At 25.8% G+C, this 21931-nt stretch overlaps 2 protein-coding genes and 1 long non-coding RNA gene across 8 annotated transcripts; 1 reads left to right on the forward strand and 2 right to left on the reverse strand.

Annotated features, from left to right (window-relative positions):
- Nucleotides 1-23: 23 nt before the first annotated feature.
- Nucleotides 24-3015, forward strand: LOC132949229 (uncharacterized). Its single transcript, XR_009665071.1, has 2 exons — nucleotides 24-162; nucleotides 2839-3015. It is a non-coding gene; the product is annotated as an uncharacterized LOC132949229 (long non-coding RNA).
- Nucleotides 1266-3939, reverse strand: LOC132949228 (enoyl-CoA delta isomerase 2-like). 4 transcript variants are annotated; one of them, XM_061020008.1, is made up of 7 exons: nucleotides 3706-3939; nucleotides 3286-3392; nucleotides 3036-3190; nucleotides 2831-2951; nucleotides 2686-2775; nucleotides 1730-1876; nucleotides 1266-1632 (listed from the first exon to the last, which is right to left on the reverse strand). In XM_061020008.1, the coding sequence occupies exons 2-7, from the start codon at nucleotides 3370-3372 to the stop codon at nucleotides 1462-1464; spliced, it is 771 nt and encodes a 256-aa protein (XP_060875991.1). In that variant the 5' UTR covers nucleotides 3373-3392; nucleotides 3706-3939; the 3' UTR covers nucleotides 1266-1461. The 4 variants fall into 4 exon arrangements, with proteins under 4 accessions (XP_060875991.1, XP_060875992.1, XP_060875990.1 ...); XM_061020009.1 differs by having other exon boundaries at nucleotides 3610-3939; XM_061020007.1 differs by having other exon boundaries at nucleotides 3614-3938.
- A 2093-nt stretch (nucleotides 3940-6032) lies between these two features.
- On the reverse strand, nucleotides 6033-21789 carry LOC132949224 (FERM domain-containing protein 5). Of its 3 annotated transcripts, XM_061020001.1 has the most exons (13): nucleotides 21345-21777; nucleotides 20929-21096; nucleotides 18631-18735; nucleotides 18408-18450; nucleotides 18163-18345; nucleotides 17886-18097; nucleotides 17677-17829; nucleotides 17542-17556; nucleotides 16469-16557; nucleotides 15500-15714; nucleotides 13574-13711; nucleotides 13372-13422; nucleotides 6033-9430 (listed from the first exon to the last, which is right to left on the reverse strand). In XM_061020001.1, exons 2-13 carry the CDS (start codon nucleotides 21022-21024, stop codon nucleotides 9117-9119), a joined length of 1614 nt encoding a protein of 537 aa, XP_060875984.1. In that variant the 5' UTR covers nucleotides 21025-21096; nucleotides 21345-21777; the 3' UTR covers nucleotides 6033-9116. The 3 variants fall into 3 exon arrangements, with proteins under 3 accessions (XP_060875984.1, XP_060875986.1, XP_060875985.1); XM_061020003.1 differs by lacking the exon at nucleotides 13372-13422 and having other exon boundaries at nucleotides 21345-21789; XM_061020002.1 differs by lacking the exon at nucleotides 17542-17556 and having other exon boundaries at nucleotides 21345-21770.
- Between the last annotated feature and the right edge of the window lie 142 nt (nucleotides 21790-21931).

Here is a 21931-nt window from a genome sequence, read left to right on the forward strand (position 1 = left end):
GAATACTATAAAGAAAAAAAAATTCTAGATTAGACCACGTCCTTTTATTTATTAAACTATAGTAGTTTTTTATATATGTAGAGTAGTACTGTAGTAGCATAGTGTAGTAATTCCAATTTTCCATTATAACGATTCAGTATTGGTACTTGCAAAACAAGACTAGTAAGTACAAGACTGTTCTCATCATGGCTAAATGATTTGTTTAGCCATGGCTCATGATTCATCTTCTTCTCGTGTAGAGTTAAAATTGCCAATAATCATAATTAGTTATAAAGTAGGTAACATATTATATATAAATAATTAAACAAATAAATGATGATGCTTATTAGTCTATATGCTAGTCTTCAGACTACTCAAAAGTCTGAGTCTCAGACTTATAAACTAAATATTCTCTTTTTGTTCAATGTTGTTGGGTTGAGCGTTTAAAGTTGGCTTACAAACTTATTCGGTGGGTCTCAATAAAATGAATTGAGCTTGTTTTAATACCGGGTCCCTTTAAACTAAAAAAAAATCTTTCTTCCCATTTTCATAGACTTGTGTAACAAAAATATAAACAGGTATGATTTAGACTGAGCAAAGCTTAAAGCAATATTGATTTTACAAAGCTTTTACTTTTTTTCTTGTGGTCAGTTATTATCTTTTGAAGCAGTAATAACACATAGATTTTTTTAACTCAATATATTTTCTGGTAGGGAAGTGTATGTAGTTGGTACTTTGGGTAGGAGGGAGGGGGGTCAAATATAAAAAATGTCCAGTTCTTAATAATTTGATAAAAGGAGAAATATCATGACAATAGTAGTCAAAAACCCTAATGGCTGAAAAACAATTATTATATTTCAATTTTCAGCCAATAAGGTTTTATTTTTGTATAAAAATTTCATTGACACAGAATACAGAATAATTTTATACCGGGCAGTTCAATGTTCTAAAGGCATTGGTTGGTACGGATCGACCACCTACCTGCATATCTATAAATATTTAAACATTTATAGTTATTAGTTGTCAGTAATTACTAACTAATAACCATGGATAAACAATTAATTTAGTATGTCTAACTACAATGGATTAAGATAAATTTTATCTTGGTCCATTGCTATATGTATCAACTACGACCAACAACTATTGCTGCATCATAGGCCAGTATAATTGAAATATTTATATATTATATATTTTAGTCTGTGGTAGGTATTAGGTATTTGTTTGGAGCTACTGTAAGGTGTATTTATCAACAGGAACAAATTAATCAACAACTTAAACAAAAACAATTGTTATTTTTAAAAAATATATTCGATTAAAGCTTAAAAGAGTAACTATAATAATTAACAGGTGATGATATTGTAACCAATTTTTTTAAATTAATAAATTGATCATAATGTGATGTAAAAGTAAATGCTAGAAATTGTTTGAAATACATAAATCACTATGAACAATCATATAGATACATATTTCTTAAGGAATACTTTATAACTTATTCTTTAACATTCTTTGTTTAAAATAGTTAGCAATAGAATTTTGAAAGTCATCTGAATTGAATCTTTCTATCAGTCTTTCAATCTCTCTATCATTAGCTTTGTGCAGTTCATCTTTAGAGATCACACCATTCAGCATCATTGATTTTGTGTACACTATAGGCTGTAAAGTTCATTGAAATTAAAAAAATTAAAACTACTCAACAATATGACAGTTGACAGATATAATTTTTGAAAAAAGGGTAAGAAAATAATTTTACCAATTTATACAAAGCTATTTCAGTTGTGATTTTTTTAATTAATTGATTTCTTCCATTAATTCCGTCATTGATAATTTCATTGACCAAGCCAATCTTCTGTGCATCAATAGCATTCAATGTCTTACCAGAGTACAAAAATTCAGTGGCCTAAATAGTAAATACATGTAAGTAATATTCAATAGGGGTAATGAATAAGTAGACGGCCAGCGCTATGGTATAAGGTTTTTATAGGGAAATGTAATGATTGAGGGCTTTTCAAATTCTAGTGGCTTAATTACTTGACTATCACAAATACACGGTTTACCACTTGACAAACATACTATAAGGGGTGCAAAAATTAAATATTTTAAAAATAGGAAAACAAATTGAAAATAACTGGCATTGATAAAATGCCTTTTTATAATAATTAGAATACACAGTGGCGTATCAGGGCGGTTTGGGGATTGTAACCACTTCCTTCCAAAAATTGTTAAACGATAACAACGTTATCATTAATAAAATATTTTCAAATAAATTATAACCCTTCCCAAAAAAAAATTCTGGATACACCACTGAGAATACATGTCATATCATCATGTTTGTGCATAATACTCACTTACATAGTGTACAAAACTATCAATATGTTGGTAAAAGATTTTTAATTTTATAAGTAAGGGCACAATTTAAGATATATCTTAAATCGTGAGTAGGGGTCAGTTTAATTTGCTGAACTATAAGTAGTGATATAAAATCTTCTGGCAAATAATTAAAATGTGGATTGTAATAAAATACCTATGTTTAATAATAAGTGAGGTATAATATTGTTATACAATGTGAATATCATTGAGAATATATTGTAATATATACCAACTTATTGGCAATATATGCGGATGCTTATAATTTTACTGGACCATTGATTTTAAGGTCAACCACGTACTATAAAAGCTATACTTTAAAACAAATTATTATTTACCTACCCTAGTTTTGCCCATAATTAATGGAAATGTAATACTTGAACATCCTTCAGCAGTAATACCCAATCTGTGAAAAGGACATGAAAATGTCGCCTAAAATTGAACAATGTTTTTTAAAAATCTAACACTAATTATATAATTGACTTACTGTTTTAGTTGCATAAACAAGATCGCACAGTCCTAACGTAGTACACGCAATGCCAACTGCTGGACCATTCACTAATGCAACTAATAGCTTTGGATAATCTATGAACGCTCTTACAAAGTTTCTGTTGATGTAATCACATATTTTAATAGCTAATAAGTATTAATAAAAAAATAAGTATGGTTACATATGTGAAATATTTATTTACCGTGTTGCAATCAAACGATCTTCAATATCTTTAACAGAACTATCAAATAAGTCTGTACCACTACTATAGGCTTTTCCTACACCAGTTAATATAGTAAGGAAAACAGAATCATTTTTAGCCCCTTCTACGAGAGCTTTAGTCACTTCATTGTAGCACTGTACATTTTTACAAAGTTAATATTGAATAAGTAATATAAGTTTCAGGTAAAATAAATAAAATATTATGCACTCTAAGTTTTACACATAATTACCTGAAATGATATGGCATTTAGTTTATTTGGACGATTAAATGAAATTATCTGAACTGATCCTTCGTAAATTACTAATATTGTAGACATCCTGACAAATTTAGATATTTCTAGTAAATCAATAAAATTAATGAGTTAATTTATTGCTTCTATGTCTCACTCATAAATAATACAATTTTTGGAATGAATATATAATATATTAGAATTAGAATTATAAATTATAGACTAAATAGACATATAGTATATTATATAAATCTTTAATAAATTAAATAAAATTACCTACCTACTACAAAATGACTTTTATAAGAATATCGTAATATGATGTACCTACTTGATTATACCAATATTATACATAGGTTGGATATGACTGTATGAGGCTATAAGAGTATAATCGACAGCAATAGTATTTTCTGATACTTTTACCTTTTACAGTTTACTTTCACCTTCACCACTTGCCTAGAACTTGGGTTAACACAGACTAATGATAGCATAATATTAAATTCACCAATCGGCAACCACCAGTAGTTTCCGACGTGAGAATGTGAGATACAAATAACCATGATAAATTAGATCTATTTTGTTATGCAAATAAGACGTAATGCCTTTAGCTTAAATAGACTAATTAGAGCCGGTATTAGATAAAATGCCATGACACTAGAATTCTCTTATCAGTTTTTTCTATAATAAAATAATAAATTCATACAAATATTACGACGATAATCATATTGCCATATTGGAAAGAATTTGTAACAATTCAACCAAATACTATATGTAGTTGTATTTGTTTTTAGACGACTACACGGATATATTTTGTTGTCTCCGTCTTACAACTTACAAGTGTATAACATACCAAATTTACACTCAGCAGATCACGTTTAGCTCCGTTAGCTTAAAAATAGAGTGAATCGAATAACTTGATGGTATGTGGGTTTTTTTTTACGATAATTCAGTTTTTAGTGAGTCATAAACTTATAAACTGAATTCGTACATGAATCAAATCAATTAAGTACTCTATGGGGTTAATCCAGACGACATAACTGAGAGAGAAAAAACATGTTTTGGCTATATGTTTTAGCCGGTAGGCAGAAAAAAAAGCCATGAAAATAAATCCACGGAAAAGACAAATAAAAATTAATAAATGCGTACCTAGTCACCTAGGTATACAAAAAAAATTCCAACAAAATGCCATAAATTAAACAAAATTAACGTTGTATTTTGTGGATATACCACCTATAAGTATAATGTATCTATATACTTTGTACAGGGTGATTATTTTTTAAATGTTTATGTTGTAGTGTATGAACTACATAGGTATATATATTAAATAATATTATACTTACTGACCTACCATGAATTTACCCACCAGAAATTCGGTTTTTAGGATATTTTATAGTATATTTATATTGTTAATATACGGTAGCTGGTTAAGTTGAATTATAATTATTTATCATCATATTTAGAAACTGAAAATGATTTTGATTAAAAATACCCGTTTTTCCCCTTACTTTTGAAAACTACTAGGAATTTTGACTTTCTTAATAATTCACCAACTAAATTCACTTTCCCATCGAACAAGATATTAAAGTTGAAAATCGAAGCATATTTACTGTCCCAAATGGCGACTAACAAAAAAAAAAATTTAAAAACACATTATTGTAAAATCAATACATTCTTTACTATAATATAGAAAACTATTGCTATTATTATTGACAACATACAACTGATATTTTGAAATAAATAAATTGGATTTTATTCTTAAAATTTAATTTAATTTTTTTTAAATATATTTATTAATTTTAATTTGACTTTTTTCCGTGGATTTTTTTTCCTACATTCGTTTTAGCCATAGATATATTTATAGTTTTAGCACACCGTAACCGCCCAAAACCTCTTTTCTCTCTCAGAAATCCTGTCTGGTAATTTCTCTTTCTATGGGCTTTCCATTAGTATATTATCAGAGATTTTGGTAGTAGATACCACGTGGCGCTTAAGACATAGTTTGATTTTTATGAGATCTCGAAATTCTCACTATCTAATGGCGGTCAATGTGTTAAAAATAACTATTTTTTATTTTTGTATAGTCTTGTTAAGGATTTTTTTTATACTGCTCAAATTTAGTTTTTTTAAATGATTGTTTTTAAATTTTTTTTGTTAATTTTATCCGAGTAGAATTAATGCCTAATGTTTCAGATATTAAAATGATTAAGATATTGAGAATCAAATATTTTAATATATCAACAAATTATAAATCACCTTAAATTTTAAAACAAATTATTCATCATCATAATTCATAACATTGGCTGGTATAGAGTAATATTAATTATTAAATATTAATAATACCATAACTATTCTCGTGCCTGTTCATAGTTGGAACTTCGAGGTATGATTTATATTTGTTTTGATTACCTATACTAAAAATTCCACAACAATACCGGTAATGATCAACATTGAAGTGTACATACATTTTATTGAACACGAAGAAATTTTATTGATACAATTATTAATCTATCTATTAATATATAAATGAATGTATGTATGTCTATCTGTCTGTGTTTCCATATATCCATGGCAACCATTTATATATTATTTTGAGATTTCCGATGGAATTTTTTGTTTATAAATGGTTGCCATGAGTTTTGAAGCTATTATTATAATAATTATTGTTTGCTGAGCCACGAAGTGCACGGGATCAGCAAGTTTGAATATAAATAAGGAACAAAAATACAAATTGTGAAAAATAAAACATCGAATCTTGCAGCATAATAAATAGCGTTTTTATATATTTTTTTTCTTCAAACAATTGTATTGGTAAGCATACTTAAGTACAACAATGTAATATTATCTTAGTGAATAAACACAATTAGTTTCAAAGTATTTAGGACTAGAATAACACAGTTTTTCGATTAAATGGTCGGAATAGAGCGAAGGATCTTACAACATGTAATTTAATATTACTTTTATTTGACATACCAAACTACATTACTAGATGTTGGTAAATTTTGGGTAAACAATTATGTTTGGAAAATACAACTCTGTAGAAGGCTAAAAGTTTAAAATTAAGTACATCAAATTTAAGCTATTAGTAGGGGCAATAATAGTTTTTGTTACAGTAGTCATTTTATAAATAATCTATTTACAAATTATAAAAGCTTCAGCTCTCTCCAACCATAGATGAACATAATATATAGTTCGTTATTGGAATGTTATGTAATTCTAGGAATATAACTTATACCTAAGTACATTCCTTTTTATTAAATAGGAATATAATATAATATAATATATAACATTATTGAATTTATAAGCCTAACTACTGTGGTATTTGATACATATATAGATTCAAAATTTGAAGTTAGAAAATACATAATATAAAAATTGCACATCAATAATATTATTATATAAAACAAAAATAAAATCATGATAAATAACAAAGCCATCAAAAGAATTTTAAGTACAAAAATGTAGAAAAATAGTGGTTTATATCAATAATAATAATAATAATAATAATAATATGTGTTGTGTTAGTTATAAATTGTATTCAATGAATAATAAAATTTTAAACACAACATTTTGATGTTCACCATTTAGTTTTTTTTGTTAGATTTTGGTTTTTGGAGATCATGTTTATAGTAATGTTGGAATGTTTGGTAACTAGATTATAATAGTCAATAGTATATCAAATCGGCCGGACTGAATGACAGGTGATATGTAGATTTTAGATGGAAATTAGAATATAATAATTATAATAAGTTAAAATTATACACATCCTTAACACCAAAATTCTAAGATTGTATGAGCAAAAACCCTTAATTTAACAACTACTACTTAAACCCAACACCTGATTTATATTTCCAAATATACAATTAAAGACAAAGTACTAAAAATATAATTTAACATAAATTGGAAATAAAAATAATTATTAACAGTTAATTTTTAATATGTTAGATTTAAATATAATTATCATTTGAAGAAATACTAAAATGTACTTGCTGCCAATTCTATGTTTTGAAATTACATTCAAATGTAATTATAAAATTACATTCAAATGTAATTATAAAATTACATTAAAAAAAATCAATACAATTGAAATTACTAGAGCTGGAAGAAATGTATGTTATTGAGATGTTAAGTTAATTAATGTGAAGTTAAACCTGACAAATCTTCCACTACTACTATTCAATAAAATTCTGTAATTAGGAATTACACTGTTAACTATAGTAGTTAAAAATGGAGTAAAAAGAAAGCTACAAATATATAATAATCTTACATATTGGAGTTAGGTCATCTTACCTAAAAAATGACTAGCATTTTATACCACAATCAACTTACACTACAAATGAATGTACAAATTAATTGAACAAATGTTGAATAAACCTATTTCTAGAAATTTCACCAATAGAGTATATATTAAAAGAAAATAGTAAGACGTAAAAAAAAAATTCTGCCATAAAGCAATTTAATTTTACCTAATTTATTAAATTACACGGTGAACTAGTAGTAAATACATGAGTAGGAAATACATAAGTAGGAGTTAGTATTAAGTATATTCAAAAAATGTATTTTGAATATAAATGATTGTATGTATCGTTTATTATTTGTTTATAAATATCCAAAATTAGTATATGAAAATACGTTTGTTCAATGCGGATCATTTTATGACGGTAAGTATTTCTGGAACATACTATACACTATACACTTTACAGTATGTTCACGCAAAGGTACCACCACTAAATAATTCAGCTAGAATACCTTTTTAAAAATCAATTGTATCAATTGTATTACAATGTTTTTATAATAACAAAATTGACAGAGTTAGAGTAAGTTGAAATTTACTTATCATCAGAATTTCAGTTATATTTTAACCATGATCATTTGATACACGAGACATTCATGACATTCTACACACATAATCATAAATATACAATTAAGTAATTCATCTGTTCATACTGTCAGTTTGTAATAGTATGTTTTTTGTCTGTAATATTAAAGTAAAAAAAATGAAAACATTTTTTGTTGTGTTAGTTTTTGTAAATTTTATAACATGAAAAAAGTTAGTTGTAGGTATTACATTTACCTAATCGAAAACATTTACTCAGTATTTTTATTTCAGTACACCCTTTAATCTCTAGAAAAACCTATTTTAATCTGTGATAATTCAGCTGAAATATGTAGTGGCACCTCTTAGCGTCAACCACCGTGTTACTTGTTAAACATTTAAGCACCAATATTTCATATAGTACTAACACCAAAATGTATTATTTACAAAAAATTCGTATTTATTGGTATATGTAAAAGTCAGTGGCACCTTTAGCACAGAAAACTTATGAATTGGTATAACACATAAACACATAAATTAACATCAAAACACAAAATGTTAAGATATTTAAAATTGTAAAAGCTCAAAATCATTAGAAAACCACAAATTTCATTGGGACGATTAGATTAGATAAATGCATAAATTTAAGTGAATTATTTTTGTAAAAAAAACCATAAATCCTATTATTTGATCAAATTCTTGATAATTATGTCATTAAAATGTTGAGCACACAAATGACAGGTTGCACAAAAAATGAAATAATTGAATGGTTCCCCAAAATTGAATGAACCAATCAAGAGGCAACTAAATTATTTTTAAGGGACCAATAACTTATTATTCATTAAATGTTTAATGATTGTTTATGCAACCCGGCAATAGATATTTAATGGTAAGTTACAATGTCAAATAGGTACCTAATAAACTCCATCACCTTGAACTTAGTTTTATATACATTTTCATGTATCTTACTCTAAAGTGTAAAACTATTATAAAAAGTGATTGAACAAGTAGTATTAAATTACTAAAATATCTTTGACCTGATAAAACGCCGCAGTAAAAAGTCTTTACTAGGTTCGTAATAATTTTTCTTGAAAGCAGCAATTTCTGGAGCTTTTCTGATGGTAGCAATAACATCAAAATCAGATTCTAGAATAATTATTATAATCAAAACCATCATAAACAATGCAAATATAACTGGTAGCAAAGTCTGTCGCAAGAATGACAAGCTTGATTCACTGTTTCGAATTGCTGTAGTCTCTAAATGTTTTTGACCAGACTGCTGATTCGAAATAGATTGGATTAATGGTGAACCGTCTGTTCCCATTGTAGTAAAGTCTATAAACAAATTAGATATTTTTATTAACAATGATAAACATAAGTTTTTGTTAAATGAGTTGAAGCTCAAGCTGCAATAGGTGTAATAATATGTTGTATTTTAATTTCTATTAAAATAATATCATGGTATTTATATACATCGTAAGCAATTAGATTTAATCTAGAACTGATATTATTTACTTGATTTTATCATTCTGTTAATAAAATAAAATGTAATCAAAATTGTACTAGATTTAATTTAAGATACAAACCCATGATCAATTTGAGTACTGTACATCCCTCTACTAATTTTATATATTTGTAAGTGCCTTAAATATTAATTTTTTTTATTCATAAAATCTATAAAATATATATTAACAATAAGTTTAATTATTGTATGATGAGATGTTGGGTTGATTGTGAGTAAGTAAAGAGGCCCTTTAATTGAAGAAACTATGCTGGGGTTCATCAATAAATTAAAATTGTCCTTTTAGAGGAATATTTCCTTAATTTCCTAAATTGTGATTTTTAAAAAAAGTAACATCTCATTCAGTATTGACGATAAAAAAATTTGGGACAGTTTTAAATTATACTCGTTCTTAGTCAATTTTTTTTTTTGCATAGTTTAGAAAATATATCTGCATTCTAGACATTTCTATTGACTATTGTTAGACTTAAATACTTTTATATTTTTATTATAAATACATCAAAACTAATTTATACATATTTACGAATCAGCGATCAAAGTGATAACAATCACAGAAGACGGGAGTAAAGAGAAATCTACATTTAATAAAAATTAAACGGATCTCATCTCAAACCATAATGTCTCAAAATAATTTGATTCATCATATTCTTTTCAATTGTATAAATGCAATAAGATTAATAGAAACATAATATTATAGTATATTATATACTATTTATAGTAAAAATAGATTCTATGCAAATTATTTGAAAAAACAATATTGCAATTATTAGTTTTTAATATATATTTTTAATCTAGATTTTTTTCCCAGTAAACCATATTCTGTGGATTTAAGAACTTATAAAAATTATACAGGTTGGCAATTCAATATCTATAGTTTAAATTTATAAAATTTAATTGATTTGTTTTTTTTTATTTTTTATTTTCTAGAAATATAAAATAAAATGCTTTTTTCATCTTAAAGATGAATAAAAATGAGTTTATACTTTATATACACCAAAATGTATGATGATTAGGCAGTTAGATAGGTAAGCAAATACAAAATGTACATTTTTAATCTATAACAGTCTTTGTATGAATGAATAATCCAATGAAACTATTAAAGAAAATTTAATTTATTTTTAATTAAAATATTGAATATAATATTATATTATGCATACTGTATAGTTATTACTTTATTAGTTATAGAACTATTTTAAATAAAAACCCATTTAAACTAATAATAATAATAATAATAATAATAATTCAATAATACATTTACAAAATAATAATTTATTAGAAATGGTATATATATTTTATAAATACTTAAAGTTAAGACTTTAAGATGATGCACTATTTTCTTTCTTTCTTTGAGTCGTGTGTAAAATACCAAATCTGTGTTCAACAGAACCAATTTTTTATTGTTAGTTTAGTACTAATAGTGAATTAATCTATTATCAAACATTTAAACTTAAAGTTAAGAACATTATTTGGGTATTAACGTTGGCTGTTTTATAATATTTATATTTTATTGGGATATATTATGAACATTTAAAAATTATAATATTTATATTTCATATACTTAAAACTTTCATAAGAATTGAAATATTATAAAATACCAAAGTAAAAAACACAGATAATGTTCTTAATTCAAATTTTGATAGTAAGTCAATAATTCATACCAATAGTAAAGTTAACAGCGCAATTGTGTTATGTTGCGTAAGGGTCAGAGATAAAACAAATAGTGTGCTGTTGCGTGCAATCAGTATCGTGAACACATTTTTGATAATTTTATACTATTTAAAAGGCATACAATTAATTCAAATTTATAATTACAGTATAGCATTTAATATTCGCATTAATTTGGACTAAGGAGGGTGTGGATAATCAAACAATGATTAAAAATATATAAATACATAATGAACCATTTTAATGTTTTAAATAAAAATAAAACATGTATGTACATTGTATTACATATAAGTAAAAATTATATCGTTTAGTGTTTTTAATTAATTAAAAATTAATTTTTTTTCTTCTTATATGTTATTTAAAATAATGATTTGAATAGTTAAAGAATATCTACATAAAATTTAGATGTAGCTAGTAGATAATAAAATAATCTATAATTTCATAATACAAACACGATTAAGTTGGAATCTATAAATACATTTTGTAATATGGATAATTGAGGCAACGTTGAAAAATCTCAAGAATAAAAATCATATTACCTACTCAAGCAAAATAATTATATTAATGGTGAAAATACAAATTTATGTTAATATATATTTATGACTTTTAGTCACTTTTAAATGTTATGAATTTGTAAAACATAATACATTTTAAGTTTTAAGTATAAAGTAAATGTTAATCTTAAAATAGAATAAAATATGTAGGTTGCGAATCGTCATTAATTTAAAATTGAAAGAATGTGAATTTTAACAGTAAAAATACTAGAGGATAAAAAAAAAATATAACAGTTAATGATTAATACTATAAAAAAATAGCAAGTACAGTTATGATTTATAACTTCTGAGTAGGTAGATACATATTGTAAATAAATTGTTATAATGTTCTACACTAGTTTTGTATTAGAACATTTGGAACAGTAGAGTATCAAATGGCTGCACAAGTTGGGTCTGGGCATATCACAAATTATGTGTTCTAATTGGGTCAGTATAAAATTATTTATCTGATCATAATATGATGTACACGGGTCCCACACTTTTCTGAATTTAGGATAAGTGGTGATTATAGAAAAATTCAGGGTTAGGTAATTACTTAAATATTTTTTTTGGACTTAAATTCTTACCACCAAACAAAGCGGAAAATTGTTTTACAAACAGTATTGTTAGTATTAAACCAGATAATTGGACAAATACATAATTGAATATACACTAGTATATAATTAACTCTGTTTTGTGCATAATGCTATGTTTAGCTGTTTGCCTGTTAGTATTGTCCATCATCAAACATAGATAGGCTTACGTCATAATTAATCATATTAATAATAAAAACATGCATGCGCTGATTGTACATTATTTAGTCAAAGTTGAGATCATACCAGTGTATTTAGGCATGATTGGACCCAACTAAAACAGTATGATTTTTAACATAAGACTCAATTAGTACAAAATTTAAATCTGGGACCCAACTAGAACACACCAAATCAAAGACACAGTTAAACTAGAAATATAATTCAGTGTCAAAAGCAAACATGATGTATGTAATTTAAAGCACCATCACTACCTTATTTTAGTTAATAATTTTTTTAATATAACATTATTGCAATCAAATTATAAATCTTGGTTAAAATTATTAAAAAAAACAGTTATATTCTTAACAGGAATTTGTGAGAAAAAATGTTAAAAGTAACACAGCATATACTGAGGTTATTATTATTATTTTTAAATTAATTGTGTTAATCAAATAAAATTAAAAAAAGGAACTTGAGTTGAGGTCATTACAAAATAAAATATGAGGCAATTAGTTTAAAAACGTGGCATGACTTGTTACATTAAATAATATAAAGGTATAAGCATTAACATTACAGTTAGTAAACTATGCTCGATAATATGAAGTATGAAATTATTAATATTATCATATCTCTTATAATGAAAACCCAATTTGTGGATTCTCTTAACTATATTTAACTAATATAGCGGATAAGGAACACTATTAATGTGTATGTGCATTTAGTTATACGGTTATAATGAGTAAAAATATGATGGTGAAATTAAACCAATTATGAGAAAAATACGACCCAATACCCGACACTTACCAATCAGTAAATGATCATTCAAGATTTCTTCATGATGGACCTCTTGCTCAACTAAGAAATTATAATTAATAATAATTTTTAATTCTAATATATTTATTAATCACTCTTTTATAATAACTTAAGATATTTAAAAAATAAAAATACTAAATTTCTAATAAATAAAAAATATTGGTATATAAAAAAACTATACAATATATCTTACTTTTAGATGTCATGATCTCCTGGTCTTCTAATAAAGTCTCTAAAACTGAAGAATTATCAATTTGATTGGAAGAATCTATTGAAGTATTATATTCTTCACTTGTGTTTGTTAATGAACGTGGAAGGCTATTAAATCCTGCTGTAAAATATTAATAATAATAATATAACAAACAATACATAATTTGTTAAAAAAAAAATCAAATTTAATTAAATGTAAATAAAAAAATTAATAATTAATTTACTTAAAATATTTAGTCTAATGCTAAGTGGTTAGTTATTCACCTAGTCAAAATGTTTGCCCTTTAAATCTTTAAAATCAAGATATTTTAATAAGTAATAACTATAGAAATCTAAGAAATGAACCAAAGTGAAGAAGAGAGCAAAACATCCAGGTTTTTGTATTTGTCTGTTTTTAATATTATATAATACTAGCTGATCCTGTGTACTTTGTTGCCCGTAAAAAAATTATGATTGTTTAACTAATTTTGGGTGTGACTTGTTGCAATAAGTTCAACTCAGCCATCCCGGTAGGCACTCCGACTATGTTGGATCGCAAACTAAGTACAACTCATCCACCTTGGTATAGGTCATGTTTGAAAATTTGATTTGATACAAGCTTGCACCAATGGCAACCAACAATAAATAAATACTAATTTCTAATAATTCTTTCTCCTAGCTGATCTCACGTACTTCGTTGCCATAAAAAATTTACTTTAAAAAATTGTGATTGTTCAACTCCTTTTGGGTAGGCAATTCGACTACCTTGAATTGCAGACAATGTGTGACAGCATATCAAGTAGGCGATGTGAGAACATTTTATATGATGCATGCTTGCACCTGATCTGCTCGATTAACCAATGGCAACCAAATAATAAATACTAATTTCCTAATATAGCAACTATTTATACACAAAAATGTCCACCGTAAACTTCAAAATCCCGGTTTGAGCACTTCCACAGGTTGGACCTAGGAGGGTGAAAAATACTTTACGACCTATTCTCATAACTACCAAATACACAAGAAAAATTTCATTAAAATCAGTCAAGCAGTTACGGAGGATTGAGACCACTAACACCATGACAATTATATATTAGATATATTGTATAGTATTGTTTGTTGGATAATATGACATATTGGGGTGAAAATGCACTTAATTCAAAATGTGTATCTATAAATGATGAACGTAGAAAGTATAGTTTAAAAAATGTATTCTAAATATCTAAATTCGTTATTTATTTATTCAGATCAATAGATCATAAACATTTGATTTTAAATAAATGTAACGAAAATAAATCATTGTAAAACTAATAAATCCATTGGCTTTGATAAAAATATGTAATAAACAAATAAATAAAAAATAGAAATAATAATTACAATTTAGTTAAATTATGTTATTTATTTTTTTTTTGTAAGATGTAAGATGCATAATGATAAATTTTCTCATGTTATGGTAAGCAGAGGACAGGGGTAAGTAAAATATTTGAAGAGGGGAAAAGATTTGAAATATAATGTATATATTTTTTTTTCAAATAGCCTTATATTGAGATTTGAGAATTAATACAAGTATGAAAGCATGAACAATATTATATCGGTCAACAGTAGGAGTTCAACCTCATTAAACCATCATTAGAATTCCCATAGTAGCAAGATAGCTGATAATTGGATAAATTTGATTGTATTTTAATTTTTAATATTATGATTCACAAATTAAATTGTCAGTATTAAACTATTGATTTAGTTATTTTAGGGGTTATTTTGGTTTTTCAATACTTATACAAAAATTATTTTATTATTTCACATTGTGCAATTATCTAAATGTAGCTTAATATCATAATTTTATTTAGGCAATATCATAATACTTTAACAACATATAACACGTTAATATATTTTTAATAAAAAAGAAAAATCAACATTATAATATACATACCAACTTGATTAATAACAAGATTAGAAGGAGTAGGAGGTTCACTTGATGATTTTCTTCTAAGACTACCAACACGGGTTACAGATGGAGATTCTCTGGTAATTGACATATCTTCTAATATTTCCCGTTCAACACGTCCACTATATTTAAATTTGGTACCCCACGAAAAAAAGCCTCCACCAGAAACTACATTAGGAACATCAGAGCTTGAAGGAAATCTGTACAATAAAACATATATTTTAGTGTTATTTTGCATATTATTACTCGAGTGATAAAATAATCGAAATAATTTTTTTTTCTCAGTACCTGTTATCTGTATACTACTGACTACTTTAGTACTTTATAATAGTTATTGATTTTATAAGTATAGTTATTATATAATGTATAGTGTAATACAATTAGTTAACATTCAGTTGAAGCGTATTTATTATTTACCTAATATTGTTTTTGTCTATAAAAATAAATTATAAATTCCTTAATTTGAACTGCGAATCCATTCGATTATTTTATTATTTGAATGATTATAGTTACTAATTAATTTAATTATTAGTTACTACTACTAATTTGGTAGTATATTATTGTTCGAAATAACTAAAATAATCGAATAGATGATCAGTTTGAATAATATAAATACAAAAGATTTTTTCGAATGATTTTAAAATAACCGAATTGATTGGATTATTTCATTCCAATTATCATCATTAGTTATCATTATAAAGAGTTGTATAATCAAATTTAATTTGAATGTCTTGTATAGTTAAATATTATAAAGAATATTATAATTAGGTACATTAAACAATATTTTATCAAAAAAAACACTGTCACCCATAGTCATAAAAATTAAAATGATTAGTAGGGGTGCTCTCAAAATATATTTACTAATAGTAGAGAAACTCTGTCCCTATAAATTCACTTTTAAAATGTTTAAAAATAAATTATGAACAAAATATTCTGATTCTCAAAAAAACTTACGTGAAAAACAACATTTGTTCAACAGCACATTTCCATACATGACGACATGAAGAACCTCTAGGACATTTAAAACCAATAGTTTGCTTTTTCTGAAAATATTTATATGTATGAATAAAATTATTGTTAAATAATGAATGAAGATATTTTTTATTGTTCTTAAAGCTGATAGTTATGAGAATCACATACTTATAAAATTTATCACATTTTAATTAACTACATTTATATACCATATGAATTTCATAAATTGTGATATTTACATAATAAGAACTATAAAATAATGATTTTAACATTTTATCTATAATCAATCTATAAATAATCTGCAGTAAACTATACATAAGTGAATATCTAATTTATTAGATAGTAAAATACAATTTAAATAGAAATAAATATATCTTTTTGTAAAGAGACTAGTCGATTGAAAAATCTACATATTAATTTATAAATGCAAATATTTTTTTTTAATCTAATAACAGTGGATAAAATCTAATAGTTTAATAAATTGATTGATACTAATTGAAACATGACAATAGCAGATGAAAGAAATTTTATAAATTTACACAATACTATATGATATACATATATTATATTTGCTAAAATTATTAAGTATTCAATTACAAGTTAACTTGAAACAAACATACTTGTAAAACTAACCTAATCTTTTGAAGCAATCTTTCATGTTGAAAAATAGGAAAATTAAACAATGATCATAGTAAAACCAAAATTATATTATAATGAGCCCGGTCTTGGGTAAAAATTATTTGTAACCATAACACGAAGAAATATTTATATTAAACATTTTTTCAGGGTCAACATAATATTAACAAATGTAATTATGTTCGATACATATTATATGTTTCAATTTTTTTAGTGAAATTTCGCTAAAGTAAACACGAAATGAACCCTAAGTGTTAATTTAAAGAACTGCCCATCATGTAATTACTCCTTTATTGAAGTATTTAAAATATTCATTAGATGTTTCTGATAAACAAAAATTGTATATACTAGATACATATTATATTATATTTAGTATTAATACTAATTATTCTAAAAAAAAATTTTATTATAGTAACTACCTTGATTCTCTGATCCTAAGAAGCATGTAATTACATACAAAAAATACTTAAATAAAGTAAATAAACTAAAATACAAAAGGTTATAACAAATACAAAATAAATTGAACATATTAGATTATTATAAATAAAGAATACCTCATTAAGAATGATATGAATGATGAACATTTTACCCTCAAAGTTAATTTTTTGAACTTGCGACCAGCTAAAGTGGTTCATTTTCTTACTACCTTGGAATGTAAGTATGCCAGTATGATTAATTCCCAAATAAAGTTGATTACCTCTTTGATCCTATACGTAAAATGTAGGAGTTTAATTATGCCATTATGGTTATAATATATTTTTACCTTAACAGCATGAGGATCAACTCCATATGTATCCAAGATACACGCTTTTTTCAAAAAAATTGTTTCCATTTCAGCGGCAGTTTTTCCTTTCAATTCATTTTTATGAATATCCATTATTTTTTCCTCTAACTGTAATGTTTGTTTCAATAGTATTTTTAATTCATTTACATAATTATCAATATGTTCTTCTGGATTGAAATCTCCAAGTTCAGCTATTTATAAATATTAAATAATTTATTGTGATTGTAAAATAGTTGGATATATTATTATTTATTACCTTGTAGTATATAAGCTCCTAGCAGAGCAGCTTCCGATGTGTTACAGTAAAGTCGACCATGTAATAAATCCCTTTTTAACTGAAGATAAATTTGGTAACGAGTAATATCTTCTTTTAAACGAAATGGATTTGGTGGATAAAATTTGACGCGGAAGCTAAATAATATATTGTCTGCTTCCATATCTAAAATAAAAATATATTTTTAGCAAATTTTATTCAATAATAAAAACTATAAAACAACAAACCTCTGATTTGTTTAAAAATTGATTTAGATGGTTCTAGCCAATGCTGTAAAAGTACAAAATAAATCATTATTAAATGTAATTCATTAATAATACAATAGGTACCGCTTAATGAAATCACTAGTTAATAAAATAAATCCATTCTATGGAATCATAATATTATTGAACCATCATGAAAAATTAAGTAATACCTACAGTCACTATAGTTATTAAAAATATTAAGTACCCTTTGACGTTTGCTATCAACATAACGTAGACCAAAATAATCTTTTTCAATTAAATCCAATTGTTCACAAATACGACTTATCAAACTACTCCCCTTTTCATTTATCTACAAAATAAAAATAAACATACATATCATTATTAATTAAATCACAGTATAAGAATCACAGTACAAGAAGATATAAAATATAAATTAATAAACACATGTATCTAACACTGTATTATATGAATACATAATTAGAAATTCAGAATAAAACTGAAGTTTAATAATAATCTATCATTATATTTTAAACTATTTTATTTTACTAATTAATACTAAGTAGCACTGTACCAGTAAGACATAATTTAATAGACTAGGTTCATGTTATTATTTAATACACTAAAAGAAATAACTAAGTATTAAAAAAATAAAAATGGAAGTTCCATAAATATGAGGTATCACTAAGGTTAAGATCCATACGACAATACCCTTTGGTATGAAGAATGTATTTTAAAATAAGATACACTTATATTATTTGTTGTTTTTTTTTTTTTTTTAGATAAACACTAAATAACTTCTACGAATATAAATTATTAATCTAGATTTCTATAAAACAATTTTAACATTTTTTTTTTTTACAATCATCAACTGGTGTATTAGTCTTTAAGAACAACTTTAGCGTCAGTGGCGTAATTTAGAATTCGTCCTAGGGGGAGGAGGAAAGTGGCGATTTTACACACAAAATACAAACATTTTAAAGAACAGTGGCGAGTGGTATATACTAAATATACCTATATTATAAGGGCTCTGGAAGATATATCCCCCTACCACCTTTAATTACGCCCTTCTTTAGCATTACATAGGTTTTATTAATATAAATATTGAATGCTCAATAATTTTTTTGTTGTCTACAAAATGTAGAAAGTTCAAAGTAGATTTAATAATGAACAAATTGTTAAGTACCTATTTGCTATTCATAACTTTATAAGCGTGTAGCAGAAATAAAGTGATACCTGATTTGGCCTAAACCATATATAAAAAGTAGAAAAACTTATATTATTTTTTTATTCTGATTTTCCAGTTGACGGTACCCAATATTTTATCTATTATTTTGTATAAAGATTATTTTTAGAATTTTAGCATAGAATAATCATAACTTTCAAATCTTATAAATATTATAAATTTAATTTGACAATAATAAATATATTTTGATATACTACTTGTTTCAAGGATCAATATAGAGAAAAATTATATCTGATTATTTATTCTTATATTTTATCAGTGTTTAATATAGGTAGGTACAATTTCAAAGAAAACACTGTTAGAATGTATACCACATATTCTTAGAATAATTTGATACTAATATAAATTATAATCTAAATAATATATTAAATCAAGTTTCTATTAATACTGCTTATTTATCATTCAACAAATATGTAATAAGACATTTGTTACTTTAATAATTAAGTAGGTACTTAATAGAAACGTTGTAACTAGGTACACATAATTTAATAAGTATACCACTAGGTATGAACATGTATATTCATAGTGTTGAAATATGTTAAAACACTTAATTAAAGCATGTAAAATCATAAACGTGTTTCTATTAATAAAATATATAACTATTCTAATTGTGTATTAATGCATCAATATACATAATAGTATATTAGTACATATCAAATGATAATTTTTTAAGATAAGTTAAATTAAAAAACCTTAATGGTAATTTCAGATCATTATATATTGATAAATACAAATAATACACATGTAACCTGCCTACCTAATAGTATGATAATTAAATATCTAAATACATTTATCAATGAGAAATAATATTTATCAACCTATTTTATAATTATGTTAAGAAAACTGTATATTATTTTCAATTTTGATTACAAAAATACCTATAAATAATAAATAGTTATACTTTGGATATTAAACTGATGGTAATTTTTGTAGCATTACGATTAGACAAAACATTTTATTGACACAAAAGTTGGGAATCTATAAAGAACTAATTTAGGTGAGTAATAAACTTTGTTCCTGGTTCATTAAAATATAATATATTGCCATTTCAGCATAATTGTTTTAATAATGAATAGGTACCTAGTTAACTGTTAATCATTTTCTCATTCATAACATAATATTACACATGCATTCATTGAAAATAAATACAATTTTGTAAAATTGAATATAATATACACAAGTAATATTTAATCAATACACATAATGGTTTCTAGGGTCTAGTTTACTATTTATATTTTATACTAAATGAGTAATAGGCAATGATACCTATTCTTTTGAATAAACTACCTATGGTTATACCTGAAATTCACTGTACAACAACTGATTGTCGTCCAACAGGCGGATGGTACACTTGATTGGTGTATTGGCGGAGTTTTTGCTTCCAAACTTCATCATGTTATATTTTAGAGAACAGCACGACCGTCGAAAGTAATTCCGCGCAGCTAATACCGCCGAAACGTCCAAGTCCTGTGCGGAAAAACAGTAAAAGAAAACTGAAATAACCAGTCGAGAAAATAGGAAAAAAAAATCGTTCGGGCCGGCATAAAATATAGCATGCAACGCGGCCGGGTCGTACAGTTGGCGGTCAGTCAGGTGAAAAGACACACAGATAGGCTTAGGGTACCACGTTATGTAATAATGGACGTACCTACGATTTACATACTTACTATTGTTATTATTCATAATATATTACACACGATCCTTTTACCACCTACCTATTAATATTGCGAATAATCAATGATCGCCCTACCCTATGCACGGGTTCGGGTGCGAGCAGCAGGCTTACAAGTCGGGGACGCGTCGTCGTGGAAAACTGACAACTACGGCGAAACAAACAAAATATAGTACATAATATATAGTGTATAATACTATTGTGTGCACTATGGGCGATTAACGGCGCGCGCGAAAGGTTTCGTCCGTCGGTCGACCGCTTATTATTGACTATCACCCATTCACCCGGCCCACAGCACTGGTTAAGAAGGTCGCTAGCGCACGAAGCATGGGCGGCGGGCAGTAGTGTGTACACAACCACAGTGAGTTGTACAACACGGGACGACGCAATATCCGATTCGTCGCGCTCAAAGATTACGGCGCGTCCTTATCTCGGCGGCAGTCCTCCCACCAAGCGATTCGGTTTGTTTACGCACGCACGTCCATGATATTCTCCATCATTACTGGCGAATGGTGATTACTGATATACTAACTGAAGACCAACAACAATAATAATAATAATAACAATAACAATAATAATTAGTAATCACGTAAATAATACAATAATTTACTGTCGATTGTCGAATAATCA

Source organism: Metopolophium dirhodum, chromosome 7 (assembly GCF_019925205.1).
Source record: "Metopolophium dirhodum isolate CAU chromosome 7, ASM1992520v1, whole genome shotgun sequence".
Taxonomy (NCBI): Eukaryota; Metazoa; Arthropoda; class Insecta; order Hemiptera; family Aphididae; genus Metopolophium; species Metopolophium dirhodum.

Bases quoted from the DNA above. Each gene is read 5' to 3' on its own strand.
- LOC132949224 (XM_061020001.1), bottom strand. From the start codon at position 21,024: ATGATGAAGTTTGGAAGCAAAAACTCCGCCAATACACCAATCAAGTGT. The intron at 13,423-13,573 runs GTAAGATATATT...ATAATTTCTTAG, and splicing joins GGAGATCATGACATCTAAAA to TTGAGCAAGAGGTCCATCAT. The intron at 9,431-13,371 runs GTAAGTGTCGGG...ATTTGTTTATAG, and splicing joins GAATGATCATTTACTGATTG to ACTTTACTACAATGGGAACA.
- LOC132949228 (XM_061020008.1), bottom strand. From the start codon at position 3,372: ATGTCTACAATATTAGTAATTTACGAAGGATCAGTTCAGATAATTTCA. The intron at 3,191-3,285 runs GTAATTATGTGT...AAAAATGTACAG, and splicing joins TAAATGCCATATCATTTCAG to TGCTACAATGAAGTGACTAA. The intron at 2,952-3,035 runs GTAAATAAATAT...TTACATCAACAG, and splicing joins GATCGTTTGATTGCAACACG to AAACTTTGTAAGAGCGTTCA.